Source organism: Lycorma delicatula, chromosome 8 (genome assembly GCF_047948215.1).
Source record: "Lycorma delicatula isolate Av1 chromosome 8, ASM4794821v1, whole genome shotgun sequence".
Taxonomy (NCBI): Eukaryota; Metazoa; Arthropoda; class Insecta; order Hemiptera; family Fulgoridae; genus Lycorma; species Lycorma delicatula.
The window spans coordinates 98,284,890-98,302,811 of record NC_134462.1 but is presented as its reverse complement, the minus strand read 5'-3'; the positions used below and the strand labels follow the sequence as shown (position 1 = coordinate 98,302,811).

The following is a 17,922-nucleotide window of genomic DNA, read 5'->3' as shown; positions in this document are numbered from 1 at the left end:
TTATATTGTCATAATACGATTACACGACCGATTACGGAAAAGTGTTGACGTTAATTTCATACATTTTTAGCATTCACGCGACATAGAACGATCGTGAGTAGGCGTAATTACCGAATTATCTACGTCATTTAGTAGAAAGTAGGATTCTAAACGTATACAAAAATTTTGTTTTACGTTTTTTAAACAATACAAATAGATAAAACTTTTGTAGGAAGATATTTTGAAATAATAAATGGAGATATCTCTTTTAAGCGAGAAAACGTTTTCATATGATTTACACCGTAAAGCTAAGTTTTATTAAAAACATTTCAAACGGGAAAAATTGAAGAATATCACGCTTATAAAAAAAAAAAAACAAAAGATTACCAGAATTTTTTTAATCTAACAAAGGATTTTTTTGAGGTGCATTTAACCATATTTTTTGGGATTTTCCGGTCGGGAAAGCGATCCGATAATATAACAACCGGTAACAGGACTTCTTACGTATTCCGATTAAAAAGGTTTCCTCTTGAATAAAAGTTGTCGCAGAAGGATTATAAAACTAATTTTATCTTTAAAGTGTTTAAATATTAAAATAATTGAAAAAAAGAAAAGCTATATAATAGTGAACTGAAAACGCGTATGTGTTTTACTCCGTAATATTCTATAGGATAATTTTTTTTTGGGAAAATGTAGTGCAAGTCTTATTTTAGAAAACTGTGGATTAAAATTTTTCCTTCTGTATGTACTATTTAAAACTGTAACGTATATAGAAACTAATTTATCAGAATTTATTATAAATTCTCCGAAGAATAGGATATGCGACATAGAAAACGATTAGCATATTATAAAGATAAGACTTTAGTCTTGGTTTTACATTGTTTTGCGTGTATTTGTGTAATAACTTTGTCCCCCTTCATCGCTCTCGTTGTTTTCCGGTATTGGTTTGTATAGTCTACTTCCATAATACTGCATTCTTACACAGATTCGGTTGCGATGTGCGATCGATGTAATTTTTGCCAGTAACATTTGTCCTGTGATTCCCTTAAATTTTATAAGCGATATGTAGGTCTAATAGTTAAGTCCTTATTGGATTTAACTAGTAGGTAGTAGGACTAATAATAGTCCTTATTTAATATCGCTTTTAAATTTTTATTATTTTTGAACGGGTTATCTTGTACTCGTACTTCCTGTCGCTTAATGGAGTGATCGTGTTCGATTTCGAATTAAACACAGAAATAAATGTTTTCTTATCATCGGTAGACTTTTTAAGTGTTTATATATGTTATTTATGGGAATTTTGAGAGGTCAGGTCTTTTCGCAAGTTATCTATTTTACGAGCGTTCACGATGTTATGCGTTACTTTTAAAATTGTATTTGGACAGTTTTGGGTCAAAACTCAAAGTTTACTTTTGGAGTGGGAAAAGATTTCGAAATAATTTTAATTTCTCTTTGTCTGTCACCAGACAGATTCTTCTTTTTAAAATTAATCTTGCGGTTTTAAAAATAGTAACATTTTTTGAAATCATCTATTTTATTGAAATGTTTTTAATAAGTCGGCCAATGATCTGAGCGTTTGAAGTTCTTGTGTTTGATCAAATGAATAAAAACGCTTGGTTATAAATATTACCGGTAGATTATTGATTCAAAGACCCAGTGTCGTTTCTCTTTTCGATCGTATTTATAGAGAGGGCTACACCGATTGTCGCTTTGTTTATGTATATCATTATTTATGATTTTCAGATTCCTGAGGATTTATGAGGTCGCATTTGCTTAAATTTCGAGTAATGATGTTTCGGTATACACAGAGTGTAGATAGTTGTATTAATAAGAGTGTATTTCGGGGGGGGGGGAGATGTTGTTATGCTTTTGTGCAACAGTATATTGCGTCCGGTAAGAATGGCAACGGGAATGTTTCGCTTATCCTAGTAAACTTAGTGCGGGTATTATAATCGAGAGTGGTTTGCTGTTTTTCGAGATCGGCATCGCTTACAACTTTAATCTTTATGGTACTCCCCAAACATTTATGTTTTAATAATGTTGGTATACGAGATCTGTAAATGAAGTAATGAGACTGGTTCAGAAAAATCTTTTATTTACAGTCCAGTTTACATATGGACTCTTTATCACATTCGAAATAGTTCCCTTGGGAAGCCACGCGACGCTTCAAACGGGTTTCCCACTCTTCATAGCAGTGTTGAAACTCAGAAACCGGAATATTCTTCAGATGGTCGGTTACATTTTTTTATGTTTTCTACTGTTCCAAAATTGTGTTCTTTGAGATGATTTTCAAAATCAGGAACAGGAAAACGTCGCAGGGACACAAGTCAGGTGAATAAGGTGGTTGAGGAACTATAGGAATGTTTTTGTTTGCCAAAAACTCATTAATTGAGAGTACAGTGTGACAAGGTGCATTGTCATGATACAGCATCCTCTTGGCTTTGATGGTGGTCTCACGCAAGCAACTCTTTCTGCAATCTTCCAAGAATTTCTCGATAAAAATATTGATTTACAGTCTGTCCTTTAGGCAAAAACTCCTTTTGGACAGTGCCATTATTATCGAAGAAACAAATTAGCGTAGTTTTGATTTGCTCATTTTTGCTTTTTTTTGGGACGTGATGAGTTAAAGTGTTCCACTCATTGATCTGGCGTTTTGTTTCTGGGTCGTACTCAAATATCCAAGATTCATCACCAGTAATAACATTTTTTAGAAAATCAAGATCAGTTTCAATTCGTTCTACAAGATCGCGGCACACTTCCACCCTGTTGTTTTTCAATTCAGCAGTGAGGTTTTTTGGGAATAATTTTGCACAAAATTTGTTCATTTCCAATTCGTTTGTCAAAATTTGATGGACTGTGGTACGGTTCAAATTCAATTGTTCTGCAGTTATTCTCGTAGTTAATCGTCGGTCGTACGGTTCAAGTCTCTGATTCGCTCAACATTGTCGTCACTTTTTGACTTTAACGGTATTCCAGAGGGTGGATCGTCCGCAACTGATTCCCGGCCATCTGAAAATGATTTAAACCGCCTGAAGACTTAGGCTCGTGACCGAGCGTCATCTCCATACGCCCTTTTCAATTTTGAAAAGTTTCAGTAGCATTCTCACCAAGTTTAACACAAAATTTGATTGCACAACGTTGCTCATAATTAGTATCACTCGTTTTTGTGACGCACAACAAAAACTCGTTTCACGAAAAGATTGGTTACGTCTCACGTGGCAACAATAGACTAAAAATATTAATACCTAATATAAATCAGCTGTTCTTATAACCATATATTTACTAGTAACTTTACAGTGTGGCCACTTTGGCTGCCAAAAACAATTAGTTTCATTTTATTTACAGACCTCGTACATATTGATTTGATAGAATTAAACTAAAAAAAATAATTTACGGTCTTATACGTTTTCCGGCAGCATTCTTTATTTAAATCTATGTGTGTTTTTATGATCGCTGTTACAATTATTGTTGAAAAACAACAGTTAATACATATCCCGTTTTTCTATTTTTGCTGAAACTTTTTAATTACATAATTGTTTATTTAATTATTCGATTAAATTATATACCTGTCTGCAAAGCTCCTATTATATTTTACCCGTCGAATTACAAAAAAAAATCCAAAAAAGAGATAGGGAAAATTATCTTGTATTACAGAAATAGGAGTCTACGGTTGCACAAACAACCTTTGACAAATAATAATTAAATTTAAAATACTAAAGCTCAAATTAAAGATGTTATTCATTAGACAAAAAGTATAAACTATCCGGTATTTATTTCTGCAGAAACTTGTCCGAGATTAATAATATTTTTCCGTTGGGAGTTTAAGAATAAATTGTTTTGAAGATTTAAATAGGGGAGTTCATCTTTCGGGTACAGAAACCGATCAAACGATTTGTAAAAGCGTATGTTCACATCCAAATGTGTAAGTCCTGTGCGTAGGTTACAATTTTTCTACCCTAACAATTTCGCCGGCCTCCGTGGTGCGAGTGGTAGCGTCTCGGCCTTCCATCCGGAGGTCCCTGGTTCGAATCCCGGTCAGGCATGGCATTTTCACACATTACAAATCATTCATCTCATCCTCTGAAGCAATACCTAACGGTGGTCCCGGAATTAAAAAAAAATTACCTATGAATTGGATTGATTTATTAGATTATAATATTTATTATTCTGATTACGTAAAAGTAGCCTTTCTTGATTCTATTTTGAATTTTTAATTTTAAATTTAATGTTTATTTTAATTAATTGTTGGCGATCTCCTTAGTCAAGTAATAGCGCTCTGCCTTTCATCCGGAAAGTTCTGGGTTGTATCTCCGATAGGCTTTGCTTTTTGTCACCCGCTAAAAAATTAATTTTTTTAATAAATAAATAAATAAGCGGAGGTAAAAGTCCAATTCTGTTAATGTATGTATATAGTAGTGTTATTGGATCTTTCGTTGTTAACCAAATGTCAAGTTTTCATATTTGTGATCTTCGGAGGTAAAAGCAGCTAATGATATTCGTTACCTTCTCAGTTTCTTTTGAGATATTCATCAAATTATAACTTCAACACCATAAATCAGACTTTTAACTATAATATTTAACTATTAGATAATTTACTTTATTTATAATAAGATATTTATATTATGATAATGAACTATTAGATTACAATAGAATTAGTGAAAATCTACCCTTATTGAAATTAGTTTAAGTTAAATATTGTACGAAACAGCTTGTTTAAAACAAAAAATAAAAAAATTGTTTTTATAAATGTTAGTAATAAAAAGCGAAGAAAAAAAATTTACTCTGAAAATTTTTCTGGAGATCCTATACATTTTACATTATTTCCTCACCGTCATCGTATTTTTCAAATATTTTATTGAATCGATGTCCCATGTATAAAAATCATTCATCAAACTTCCAAAGTTTCTTCGCATACCCGTTTTTTGGAGATATTAAACGAAACATTGCGCGAGCTATTTCTCTATATTGCATTCTGTAACAATCAGAAAGTAAATGTAATAATTATAATTTGGTTTGTTTAATGTAAGAGTTATATTAGATTTAGTTTTAACATATTTGCTTTCGTTGTTTTTGTTTTAAATTAATTTTATTCGCATTTCATTACTAACATTTTTTAAAGTTTTTTCTTCTTGTGATTAATTCGGTATAAGACCTTGAGTAAATCGTTTTGGTGGAATGTATGTATTCTTGTTGTAGGGCGGCTATATTTACGATTTGTTATTGCGACGTAACTTTTTTTAACATCTTATTAATGGAACAGATGATTGGAAAGGAGCTCTGTCGCCTTTATGTTCTTTCCGTTATTATTGTGAATAAACGATAATAATCGGATCGGATCTGTTTCCACTGGATTCGTTCCAATATTGACAGCGTTCAACTATTTTAATTCATCGGTTTTACTAGTTGTATTTTATGTTTATGCGTTTGTTCACGTGCATGTGACGCTGTCGTCGAAATACAGTATTTTTTTTCTAATACTATGTGTTCATTAATGAATGAGTCATATATATGCTACGTACATTATTACGCGCTTATGTCATTTTCAACACTTGAAAAAGAGGAGGCGGTTCTCGATTAAACCCGCGTGTAATTTTATTTTCCTTATGTGTGTATATGTTCAGTTTTACTTTTTCGACAGTTTTGTTTACCATTTGTAGAGAAAGGTCCTTTGTTGTAAATTTTTTCGGGTGACTTACGACTTTTTTTTTAATACAAATTGTATTGTTGTTTATTTAGGCGATTTGATGATTTCATTTTTGTCGTCGTCATTGCTTGTTATTGGATCATTATAACGTAATTTTTAACAGTCGATGTTGTGTAAACATTCACAGGATTTTCAAAGAAAATTTAAACACACGTCGTTGGAAAACTTACAATAAAAAGTGATACTTAAAACCTTCATTTCAGCTAGCTTACGCTCGATAGCATAAGCACTCTTGTACTCTTACAGCACTCTTTTACGTAGTTTCTTGCAATTATTTTTCCAACTGGTATCATATTTGTTGGCTTGTTTTTATTAACATAAACATTAATGCCAAACATTATAAAATAATGGACAGTAAAATAATATAATTTTTTAATTCCTTAAATTTCGACATTTTAAATTCGGCGTCAAGTTAAGAAATTGGTTTTTGGTTTACTGCGAAGTTAAAATAATCATTGAAAAGACATTATTTTTTAATTTTGAGTGTGTTTTCAAAGTAATTATTATTATTATAGTTTTTTAAGTTAATTTTCCTACATTAAATATTTAAAGGACGCTATCCTTTTTTACTTTTTACTTCCACCCGTTTCAGTGGGTGAGAAAGGTCTTGCCTGTCTCTTGTTTAATTTCATTTAAATCATGTGGAGTTGTATATATTCTACAGATATAATAAATACGTATATTTATCTACAGTAGCGTGCTAATTAAACCGAATACGGAATTTTTTGTTTGTTTCTATATTGTGGCTATATTTCTTGACCACACCCATTCTTTAAGTTGTCTCTGTAATGTGAGGTTATTTAGCAATTTTCATGTTATAAATAGCGTTTTGTGAAAGTTTATTTCATTTTTTATTGCAGAATCATATTTTCTTTTTTTTCTTTCTGCGTCTTGAATGTATAATAATGGACATAACTCCAAGAAAGAGTTCAAAAATTGTTTCATTTTTTGAGCATACCAGTATGACACAGTGGCAAATAGCTTCTGAGTGAGGTGTAGACTAGGGACAGTGAATGATAATTTAAAATAATTTAAAGAGACTAGTTTCTTTTCACCTCAAAGGAAAGGAAATTATACCTTAAAATAAAAATGATTGCATTACACGATTGGTTGTTAGTGAGAAAAAAATTAACTTGATCCAGAATTATCTGCTATGGACCTAAATCGAGAATTAGCAGCCAATGGAACAGATATACATGTCACAACTATTAGACACCGATTTCTTGCAGTTTAACAGAAAGCTTGTTGACTAGCTAAAGAGTAGCCAACTATAACACCAGCAATATGGAAAAAGAGGCTCTTTTGGGCCAAAGCTAACTGGATCAAAGAAGACTGGAAAAATGGTATGTTGTTCTAGGAGTCACATTTTTTTGTTCAGGAGCAAAGGTTCCATATGTTAGAAAAACAGCAGATGAAAATACATCACCATATCCAACAGTCAGTTAAACATCTACAGAAAATAATGTTTTGAGGTTGTTACACATTTGAAGGTGCTTGTTCATTACTTCCAGTAGATGGTATGTTGAAAAGTGATGGGTATATCAAGATTTTGAAGGAAAGGGATGTGATCAAAAAAATTCCCGCAAGGCAATGGAGTGTTCCAACAAGATTTGTGGCCATACCATACTGACAAAAAAGTGAAATTTTTTTTAAAAAAACAAAACAAAGTGCTCCCGTGCCAGGCAATTTCTCAGACTTAAACCCAGTTGAAAATCTTTGGGCAATAGTAAAAAAAACGAATCTCAAAAATAATTGTACCACAAAAATTGACCTCATTGAAGCAATAATATTGGTATGGTTTCATGATGAAAAAATCAGAAAAGTGTGTAGTATGCTTGTTGAATCGATGCCAAATTGTACATGAAATAATTTAGAATAAAGGAGAACATATTAATTACTAGATATTTGTTAATTGTACAGGTATGAAGTTATTTTTTATTGAATAACAACTGTGTTTTCGGATTAATCTGCACACTACTTTGCACACACATACACTCATATATATATATATATATATATATATATATATATATATATATATATATATTTAATATATATAAAACAGCATTAATAAATATAAACAATTATTAATAAATTATCTTAACTTTTCAGCTGTTAAATAGAAAAATGAAATTTTACTCAATGTTGATACCTCATAACGATCTATTTTTCAGGTATGAAACTAATATTTGGAGTGTTCTGTAGGGTAATTTTTTAAACTCCTCATGACAACATAAAATGACAGCCGTTTTGGTTAGGGTTATCATTGGATGAATTGTTTTTACACAAAAATGTTTGTTTGTTGCAATAGAATAAAGCAAACAAGTTTTAATATTTCCTGAAAAATAGATCAAATTGAAGTTTAAGCTGTTAATAAAGTACCTTTTTACAAAAATAAATAATTTCCATTTTAAAGTTGGGTCCTGAATATAAACATGGTTGTACATCTATTCAAGATGATGAACATTCAGGATGCCCCAAAACTGCTATAATCGGTGAAATCATCACAAAAATCTTCAACAAGGGTGCTGTTCAGGGTAAATGTCCACATCTGGCAAAAAAAGAAATGCTCATTCACCCCATAATGCTTCTGCCCACAAGTCTTGGTTTGTTGCTGACAAAATCCATGAACTTACTTTAAAGTGCTTCAGCTGTACTTATTAGTCGGGTTTGGCATCCAACGATTACTTCCTCGCCCAAACTTGAAGAAACGGCTCGGTGGAAGAAGATTCACTTCAAACGATTTGGTAAATACCGACAATCGCTTATTTTTCACTGCCATTTAAAATGGACAGATTGCATTTTATTGATTGAATTAATGAAAGTGGGAAAGTCATTAGTCTAAACATATCAAATTTCACATTGAAAATGACTTCATTGAAAAATAAAAATTTCTGAAAAAAATCTTGTTATTCCTTTGTCAGGCTTAGAACTTTCTGAATGGCACTTGTATATACATAAATATTAAAAGAAAAATTCTTACGCATTTTGTGTAAAACTGTGTTTATTTGTTTCTTAATATCTGCAGGGTCCCTTTTGCTCGTTGGTTCATTTGTTTTTTAAGTCGATCCACTAGTGATGGATATTGTTTGCTTGTTGTACAGGTCAGTTTTCTCTGATTATGAACTTTTGGAAAAACTGTAGATCTGTTTGACTTGGAGGAAGGGGTTTACGCAATTGACTGTTTTCATTTCTGTGCTCATTTCTTATGAATTTAATGGTTATTAAGTTATTAAAATCCGCAGTGGATTATACATAAATAATATTTTTCATATCCAGGTAAGCAGATGTATAACTTGTTTTTGAGTTCTGTGATCCTTTGAATGTCTCCTGCAATCATAAACTTGGTAGAAAACAAGATTTACAATTTTTTTTTATTTTTCTTGATGTTGAATGATCAATATCAGAATTAATGCAAAAGGACTGATTAACAATGAACAATTTTTTTATTTAAGTGGTGTTACATGATTTAAATGTTTACATTTACAAAATTCTACTCCTTGATTAACACAAGTATCATTGGAATTTCTGTTAATACAATTTATTTACTATTTACAACCCTGTTCATGTTCTTCAGCCAGTTTATTCTGTTGAAACCGTGTCCATTTATCCAGTAATTCTTAATAATGAAGAGACAAAATCAGTGTGTGAGCAGGTATACCATTGATTGGGATTATTTTACAGGTATGCCACTAAAACTGCTTTTTTAGGATTGAATTCAAAAATGGTTCTTGTGTATTAATGCCACCGCAGCTACAGCTTTAGGTTATGTTGACTTTGTGTACTGACAAATCGTATGTATATCAAAATAACCTAACTAAATATAACCTACACTCGCTTCGCTTGCTAACCTCTTATAATAACCATTAAATATGCATAATATATACAACTTATAGCACCGAAATACAATACAGGTTATAGCACCAAAATCCAGTTAATGTTAATCCACCGAAATCCGATTGACTTCTTTGTTTTTAAATAAAGCTGTAGCTGCGGTGGCGTTAATACGTAAGTACCGAGGTTAGTGAGCGAAGCGAGCGTAGGTTAAATTTAGTTAGGTTATTTTGATATACGTACGAAGTACGTATATAGTTATTTTGTCAGTACACGAAGTCAACATAACCTAAAGCTGTAGCCGCGGTGATGCTAATATGTAAGTACCTAAAACATTTTACATCCATTGCAGTTTTATGAATATATGAAATATTGGTTTGCATGTAATTTAAATTAATCTTTATTAGTGATTGTCCCCATGTCTCTGCTTTCACTCAGTCATTCTGGAATGTGCCATGTATAATACAGACTGAAAAAATGATCAGTTTCTGTTGCCTATCTTTAGTTAATATACATTGATATTATTGTTTAATAATTTTATCTTGATTTCATTGTTCTTTTCCTTTGTTTGTTAGGCGTGTATAGATGACAATTTGGACATGGTGGAATTCCTTGTTAGCAGAGGTGCCGATGTAAATAGAGGTGATAATGAAGGTTGGACACCGTTACATGCTACAGCTTCTTGTGGTTTTATCAGTATAGCTAAGTAAGTATCAATGTTGTTTATTTATCTTGAACTCCTTACTTTTCTTTTCCGTGTTATTTAATTTTTGTTTTGTTTTTAAGCACATCTGAGTTTAGTTTTCTTTGTTAAATTGAAAATATTTGACTGGAAATCAGTAATATCTAATCTTTGCTGGAATATGTTTTGTTTTGATAGTTTTGAATTTTCCCTAGAAAAATTGAACATGTTTGGCAAATAAAGAAAAAATTACAATTGTATACATGGAAAATGTAAATTTTAGTCATTCTGTTTGGAAATAATCTGTTTTAGTCGCTCCTAAAATTGATAGGAAATTAAAGATTAAAATGTATATTGGATTGAAATGTGAGAGGAATTCACTTGTAAAGTTGTTGGACCTAAAATTAGAGGAACAATACTTTTCTCATATAATTTGTAGTCTGATCAACTTTGTCTGACATTGAATGATTTTTAAAAAATATACAAAAATTAATTTTAATTTTTTTGGGGGGGAAAAACATCCTTCCAGTTGTACCAATTACATTTACCATCTGCTGACTGTTTTATGCTTAATTTTTCACCTGTTTTTGATCAAAATAAATTTTCCATTATTTTTTTTTAATTTTAATTTTTTTTCATTGTAAAAAGGGTATTTTTGATTTTAAATTATGGTTAAATAATCTTTAAAAATCTATCTTTAAATGGTAACAGACAGAATGTTTCTCTAATGAAGGATAAACCTTATGAAGACCAAATTTTTATTTTAATTACTTTCAAGTTTAATTTACAGCATAAGATACGGGAAATAGTTGTTTTTATGTCCTGTGTTAATAGTATTCAAATCATTAATTTGTAAATAACATTTTCATGCCATCTCATTCAGAGGAAAGAGAAAAATCTTAAGTTTAGTTGACAAATTATCATTACTATTTTAGAAATCTTGTCCTCTGAAATCTTAAAAATTCAAATCAATATTTATTATGTACTGATTATATAGCAATTTTCTGTATAAACAATTCATAAAGGTGCTGTCAGATTTTTGTTTAGTGTATAGAAAAATTTAGCCCGTATATTTTTATGTGCTTTTAAGTATTTTTTAAACGGTTTTTATTTGACATTTTTTTTAGGCCAATCTGAAAAAGGTCTTGTTTGAGCATGATTTGGAAGGCCTTTGACTGATTCTAATTCACAAACTATTCCCTGATCGTTTCAAATTTTGGATCATTGTTCATGAATACTGTTTTAAATGAAGTTATGTAGTTGCACCTAATAATTCTTATTTGTTAATTAATTAAGTGATGTTGTGGTTAAAGTTTATGTTATGATTTATACATTTTGTATTTTTTGTATCGTTTTTTTGATACCTTTGCAACTACAATTAATAAAGATGTGGGACATCTTGATATATTATCTACTTTGTATTATAATTTGAATACAAAAGTGAAGTTATTATAGCAAATGTTTTATTTATTTATTCTTACAATATGAATGTGATAGATAAAGGGTCTTGGTGTTGCTAGTTCCGTTTTTGGTAACTAAGTTTCGTATCTGTGGATGGATCATATTTACTCCTGTATGCTGTGTTTAGGGAAGCAACGCAGAATTTTGTTTACTTTAAATTTGCATGGTGTGGTATTTTGTAATTATTGTCAAGAATGGCAAATTATAATGAAAGCCATAATTACAAATTTGTTTTAACATACATGAAAGTGTTTTGATTATAATATTGTCATCACAGAATTTTTTAGGTTTATATTTTTTTTGTGGTGTCAAACTTTATGGTCATTTTCATTAATAAAAAATTATTCAGCTACTTGTCAAAGACTGTTCAGATCAGAGATCTTTTGCTGAGACTTGCTTATTAAAAATGATTCCTTATTGTGACCTTTCATGTCTTCTAATTTTGAAAATGTCACTTTCATTTTTTACATGATATGCTGTTAAATCTGTAACATATTTGATGTATTCTATTAAAGTTCATTTATTACAACTGCCTTTTTGATAATAGAACACGATACCCGCTTACATGGAGCACATTTTTGATTGCAGGTGTTTAATATGTTAAGATGTTTTACTTTCTTTTTTGTATTTTAATAATTAGCATATGAAAAACTGTAGGGGTCTGTACTTTAATGATTTAAGGTCAGACATTTATTTGTTAATTTCTTATATATATTTTTTTCATTTTTACTTTTTAAATTCTTTTGTATCTTCTTGATCAGATAATTTTATTTTTTCTTGTTGGCTTCATCTTAGTACACTTTCTGTAAGATATAAATTTGGAGTGATCTTATGTGTTTTTTTTTGGGTTTTATAGTTTTTGCCTTTTTTTTTATCAGATATTTGATAGAGAATGGTGGTGATGTAGCTGCAGTTAATAATGATGGTGACTTACCGCTGGATATTGCCGAGTCGGATGAAATGGAGGATTTATTACAACAACATCTTGATGAAAGAGGTAAAAATCATTATGTTTTGGTACCGTGTTTATTTCTTTACATTAAAAATTAATGAAGTTTTTCTGTTTTTGGGTGATATTATGATATTGTTTTGAATGTAAATTAAAAACTATTTTTTCCTCTGAAAAATAATTCCGTATTTATTCACATAAGACCCACTGGCTACTATTAAGGTTAATGAGAAAAAACAAAAACTTTTGAATATATACTCATTTACACGTAAAAACTTAAATAGATGGAAGATTTGGTATTATTAAAAAATAAAAAACATTCAGTTTCACAGATTTATTTTTTGGTATTATTATGAATGGATTGTTATTAATGATTTACAATTGCTAAGCTTTAGTTAGTCACCTTCACTTTCACATCCAGATTCAGAATCAGCCTTCATCCTCTTCATTTTCACTGAGGATATCATCTTCCGCCCCATTCGTATTATTTAAAATTTAACAATTTTTAAAGCTTTTAATCATTAGCTCTGAAGATATATTTTCCCATGCAATCAATATACATTCACACCACGGAGAGAGTTGGTCTTGTAATTCGTCGTTCAGTGAGTGTAAATGAATGATCTTGTTTGCCATCCAAGAAGAAAAAAATTCTTTTAATTTAACTTTAAAAGTTGTATTATTAATACGTACATCTAAAGATTGAAAGAGAAAAATTAATCCTGGAATAAAAATGACTAATTCAGAATTATTCTTCGATAATGAATTTTTCATATTTTTAGTTAAAAAATATATATATCCAGGGGTGGATATAGATTTTACTTTTCTCAAGCTTTTGAGTTTAGGAAATCACATTAATTTCTATCATTCATCCATTAAATGTATACCGTCATCCATATTCATTACATTAAATAATTCTCCTTTGGGAAATTTTCTTTGGGCAAAGTCTTTTGCTTGAAAATAGCAAAATGTGAAAGTTTTGGTCCAGTTGCTAAAATGGGAAGTTTAGCAGCATACCTTTGTTTATCATGATCAACAGTTTGAATAGGACGCAACTTTTAATTCTTTGGTAATGTAATTGAACAAGGTTTTTTTTCTTTTTATTTGAAACCGTAACTTTTAATCAAAAATAATTTTTTTAAAAAAGAAGAAGAATGTGACTGAGATGTGACACATTTACAAGTTTGAAATCAATTGTGTACTGAAAGGTAAATGAAAAATGTGAAGAAAATTCACTTGGAATGAATAAAACCAAAAACTGGAATGTACTTGTTTCATTCTATTTATTTTGTTACAGAATAAAGAACTAATAATTGAGACATAACAGTATTAACCCTTGTACTCTTCCTGTAGTGGCAGATGTGGATATTATAATAAAATTCATCTTTGTTTACATGCTGTACCTGTTTGTGTTAAACCTTTAATAGTTGCTGTCATGTATGACACTGACATGTAAAATAGTAATCAAATATTATACATCTTTCTTGCAGTAATCATTCAATCATTACAATGATAGGATTAAGACCTTTACCTCAACATTTTATTAAATAGGAAATTCATGAAAAATGTTGAGAGCTTATGAGAATAAATGTGGTAATTTGTCTGTTATTAATTATTAAACAGTTTTGTTAAAAAAATAAATTAAATCCTTTTCCTTGTTAAAAATTGGTTGTTTTACCCAGTTGGTAAATCTGAGGTGCATCTAAAGAAAATTCATTAAAAACCTCTGTAGCTTAGTTATTGAAAGATGTTATGATTTTTGACATAACTATTTAAGGGAACAAAGATTATCAATTTGATGTTTATTTGTTTTTAATTTCTTTACAGAAAAATTGATTAGCTCCAAACTAACCATTAAACTTTTATCAGGAAGATAGTTCTTGCATAAATTGAGAGGAGGTTCTAGGAATAACTAAATCATGTGAAATGTCTTCATAAACATTAGTTAAAACTAAATGTGCAATTTATTTTATGATTGTTGTTCTTACCCTAGCCTTTATCAGTTAGCTATTAGAAATCAATTTTAGCTGATTGAGCTTGTTGGTTATTAAGTTATATAATTATTGATTATTACCTACAAAAACAAATGGTTCTAAAAAAACAAATAATATTTGAAAAAGTTGCTATTGCAAAACTTTGTTGGTTATCAATAATCCACTATGGATTAGAAACGACTACCCAAATCTCTGGTCCAATTTTATAAAAATATAATATTCTCTTTATACATTTGAGATTGAATCAAATTTTTCAGCTGTACATTAACCTTTTTGAGAGGAAGTGATAAATGATTGCCCATCATGTAAAATCATAAATACAGAATTGTGTCCTAGTAATTCTTGTAATCTGAGTCCTCAAGGTGTCAAGAAATCTAAAAAAAAACTGGGTACTAAAACTTTTGCCATTCGTTCTTCACTATGTTCTATGATACTGCCATTCCACATTATGAAAGCCAAAAAAGTAAAAACTACTTTCAATAGTTAGTTACTTCTGTGTAAGGAAAGCTAATTGTGTTATAATTTCTAAATTTATCATTGTCTAAAACTGCGCTATTAGATTTCCTAAAAGTAAAGTGGTGTCTGCTGTGTTGATTTTATTTTCTCCTAATCATCATTTCTAGTATTTCTAATTAGATGAATTTCAAAGAAAAAAAAGAAAATATCATTTAAATACATTATCCCTTTATAGGAATATTAAAAAAAAAATCAGTCCTTATTTAGACCCTTTTTTTAATTTGGCATTTTATTTCCTTCTGTTTTATTTCATATAATAAAATTACCAAAATTTGTTATTTTATTATGGTACTGACCTTAAACAGTATCAGTCAGTCTTGATACTTGTTTGTTATGTTTTTGTTTCTTTCATTCTTCCAAATATCAAAAGAACAGGTTTTTAATAGTAGAACTACTTCTAAATATGATTTTTGTATTAAAATTCAGTTCTGTCGACCAAATGACTTTTTAAGAGACTTGAAAAAAATTTCAGTTTCTCAGTTCAATGTATTTAGACATTCTATCATTTTTAAGTCTTACTGAGAGAACTAGGTGCATTTGATTATGGTTGATTATTTTTTATATTTAGACGAAGTTCCTCTTGGTGCTCTGGTAAGAAGCTTCTTGTGGATAATGTCGTAGAAGATATTTTTTAACAAAGAAAGATGCAGTCATGTAGCTGAATTGAATATATATATATATATATATATATATATATAATTTTGTTTTTGTCACCATCATTCTTTAGTATTGGATTGTTCTGGAATAATGATAACAGCCTGTTGTCACACTGATTTTATTTTTATTTTTATTTGAAATTTTAAGAAAATTAATTGGAAAATATAATTAAAAATATAATGTGTATTTTTCCATAGTTTTGACAACCTTGCCTTACTTGCTCAGTAACATCAAGTTACTGAACATCAATTTTTGTATTAATTTTCTTATTTGTATCAAGAGTAAGCTTTCTCACTTTTTGAGTGTTTTTTCAAGTTTTGAGTGCTTTTTGTGAGCTGTTCCTTTTCATATTGAATCCATTTTTGTGCTTATCCAATTTAAATACAAATAAAAAATAAATAAATTTTTATAAAACTAAAATTAATTCAAAACTTGTTAATACTGTCAAATTTGTTTCAAACTAAGGATTATCTGTTGGTAAGAGGTTTTTTTTAATCTGGTGCTAACTTGAAGTGCGTAATAGTATATTTTTTAATTTCTGGTTCTTTTGCGGCTAATTTTGTTATTTAAAAACTTAATTTTATAACAAAAATTGTTGGTGTATTTTTTTAATGTTCTTACCAATTTTTTATTTTCTATCAGTTTGTATGTTTTATAGTAAAGGAATTAATATTTTTTCTAAATTCAAAATTGCATTTGACAGTTGTGTGTGTTGTTATTTATTGCACAAGGTTGGTTTGAAAAAATGAAAATAATAAAAACCATGGAAAAATAAAATCACGTAATTTTTAAAGGTAAATCTTTTTTATTTTTCAACGGCCGCATTTTAAGCATATATATTGCATACAATACTGTTCAGTTTGTTGATCCTGTCTAAATAATAGGATTCTTCCAACTAATAACAGGCATAGTAGGCATTTCTTCCTGCTATCACCTTGTTTGAATATAAGCTCCTTCCTGTTTCTGTCAATGTTTCATATTGGGGAACTAGTAGTCAGTCCAAAGGAGACAAATCTGAAGAATAGGGGCCATCTGAAACAAGTTTAAATCCTCACTCTTATCAGTTTTGCAGCCACAACTGCAGAGAAGTGAGCAGATGTACAATCGTGATGGAAAAGGACTTTTTTGTAGCCCAATCATGGAGCTCGATTTTCAAATTGTCTAATAATGCATAGTATTTGCCTTTCTTTTTCCTGTTTAGCCTCTGGTAACTACCGTTTAGATAATACTTCAGAGGATGAATGAGGATGTTATGTATGAGTGTGAATGAAGTGTAGTCTTGTACATTCTCAGTTCGACCATACCTGAGATGTGTGGTTAATTGAAACCCAACCACCAAAGAACACCGGTATCCACGATCCAGTATTCAAGTCCGTGTAAAAATAGCTGGCTTTACTAGGACTTGAACGCTGGAACTCTCGACTTCAAAATCTGCTGATTTGGGAAGACGCGTTCACCACTAGACCAACCCGGTGGGTCATAGTATTTGCCTGTAATCGTTGAACCTTTTTCTAAATAGTTGGAGGGTTATCCCTTGTGAAACCCAGAAGACAGTTTCCATAATCTTCCCAGACAAAGGAACAGCCTTTTCCTTCTTTAGTGCTAATTCCCCACTGACAACCCATTGTCTGGTTCCTTGGTCAGCATGTATTAGGATATCCATGTTTCATCTACAGTGATGAAATGATGCTTAAAATCCTATGGATTTCTCTGAAACAGCTGCAAACTGCTCATAGAATACCTCACAGCAATTTTGTTTTTGATCAAATGTGAGCAGTTGCAACATTCATCTTGCAGATAACTTTTTCATGTTCAAGTGTTGATGCAAAATATTATGTACCCGTTCCGTTGAGATGCCCACAGTACTAGTATATATTTTCATACACCTTCTCTATTGTGTCATCCAACACCTTATCTTGAATTTCATTAGTCATTTTTGGAGTGGTGACCTCATCCAGGGATCCAGAATGTCTGGCATTACTTGTGCTCATATGGTTACTTTGAAAATTTTGAAACCACTTATAAACTGTTCTAATTGAAGATATAGATTTACCGTAATATTTATCAAGTTTTTCTTTAGTTTCCCGAGGTGATATGTATTACATTACATAAAGTAATGTCAATTAACACGTTAGACTGTTTCTTCCAT

General features: G+C 30.2%; 1 protein-coding gene across 16 annotated transcripts in view; it reads left to right on the top strand.

The window, feature by feature from the left end:
• Mbs (Myosin binding subunit) overlaps window positions 1–17,922 on the top strand; it is a 308,562-nt gene that overhangs the window by 81,453 nt on the left and 209,187 nt on the right. For all 16 annotated transcript variants that reach the window (XR_012757331.1, XR_012757329.1, XR_012757330.1 and 13 more), the window contains exons 2-3: window positions 10,093–10,223; window positions 12,539–12,657. Coding sequence is in view for 9 of the 16 variants with exons in the window: in XM_075372614.1 (XP_075228729.1) it covers window positions 10,093–10,223; window positions 12,539–12,657 (250 nt within the window). In the remaining 7 variants the exon portion in view is untranslated. The remainder of the gene's footprint in view (window positions 1–10,092; window positions 10,224–12,538; window positions 12,658–17,922) is intronic.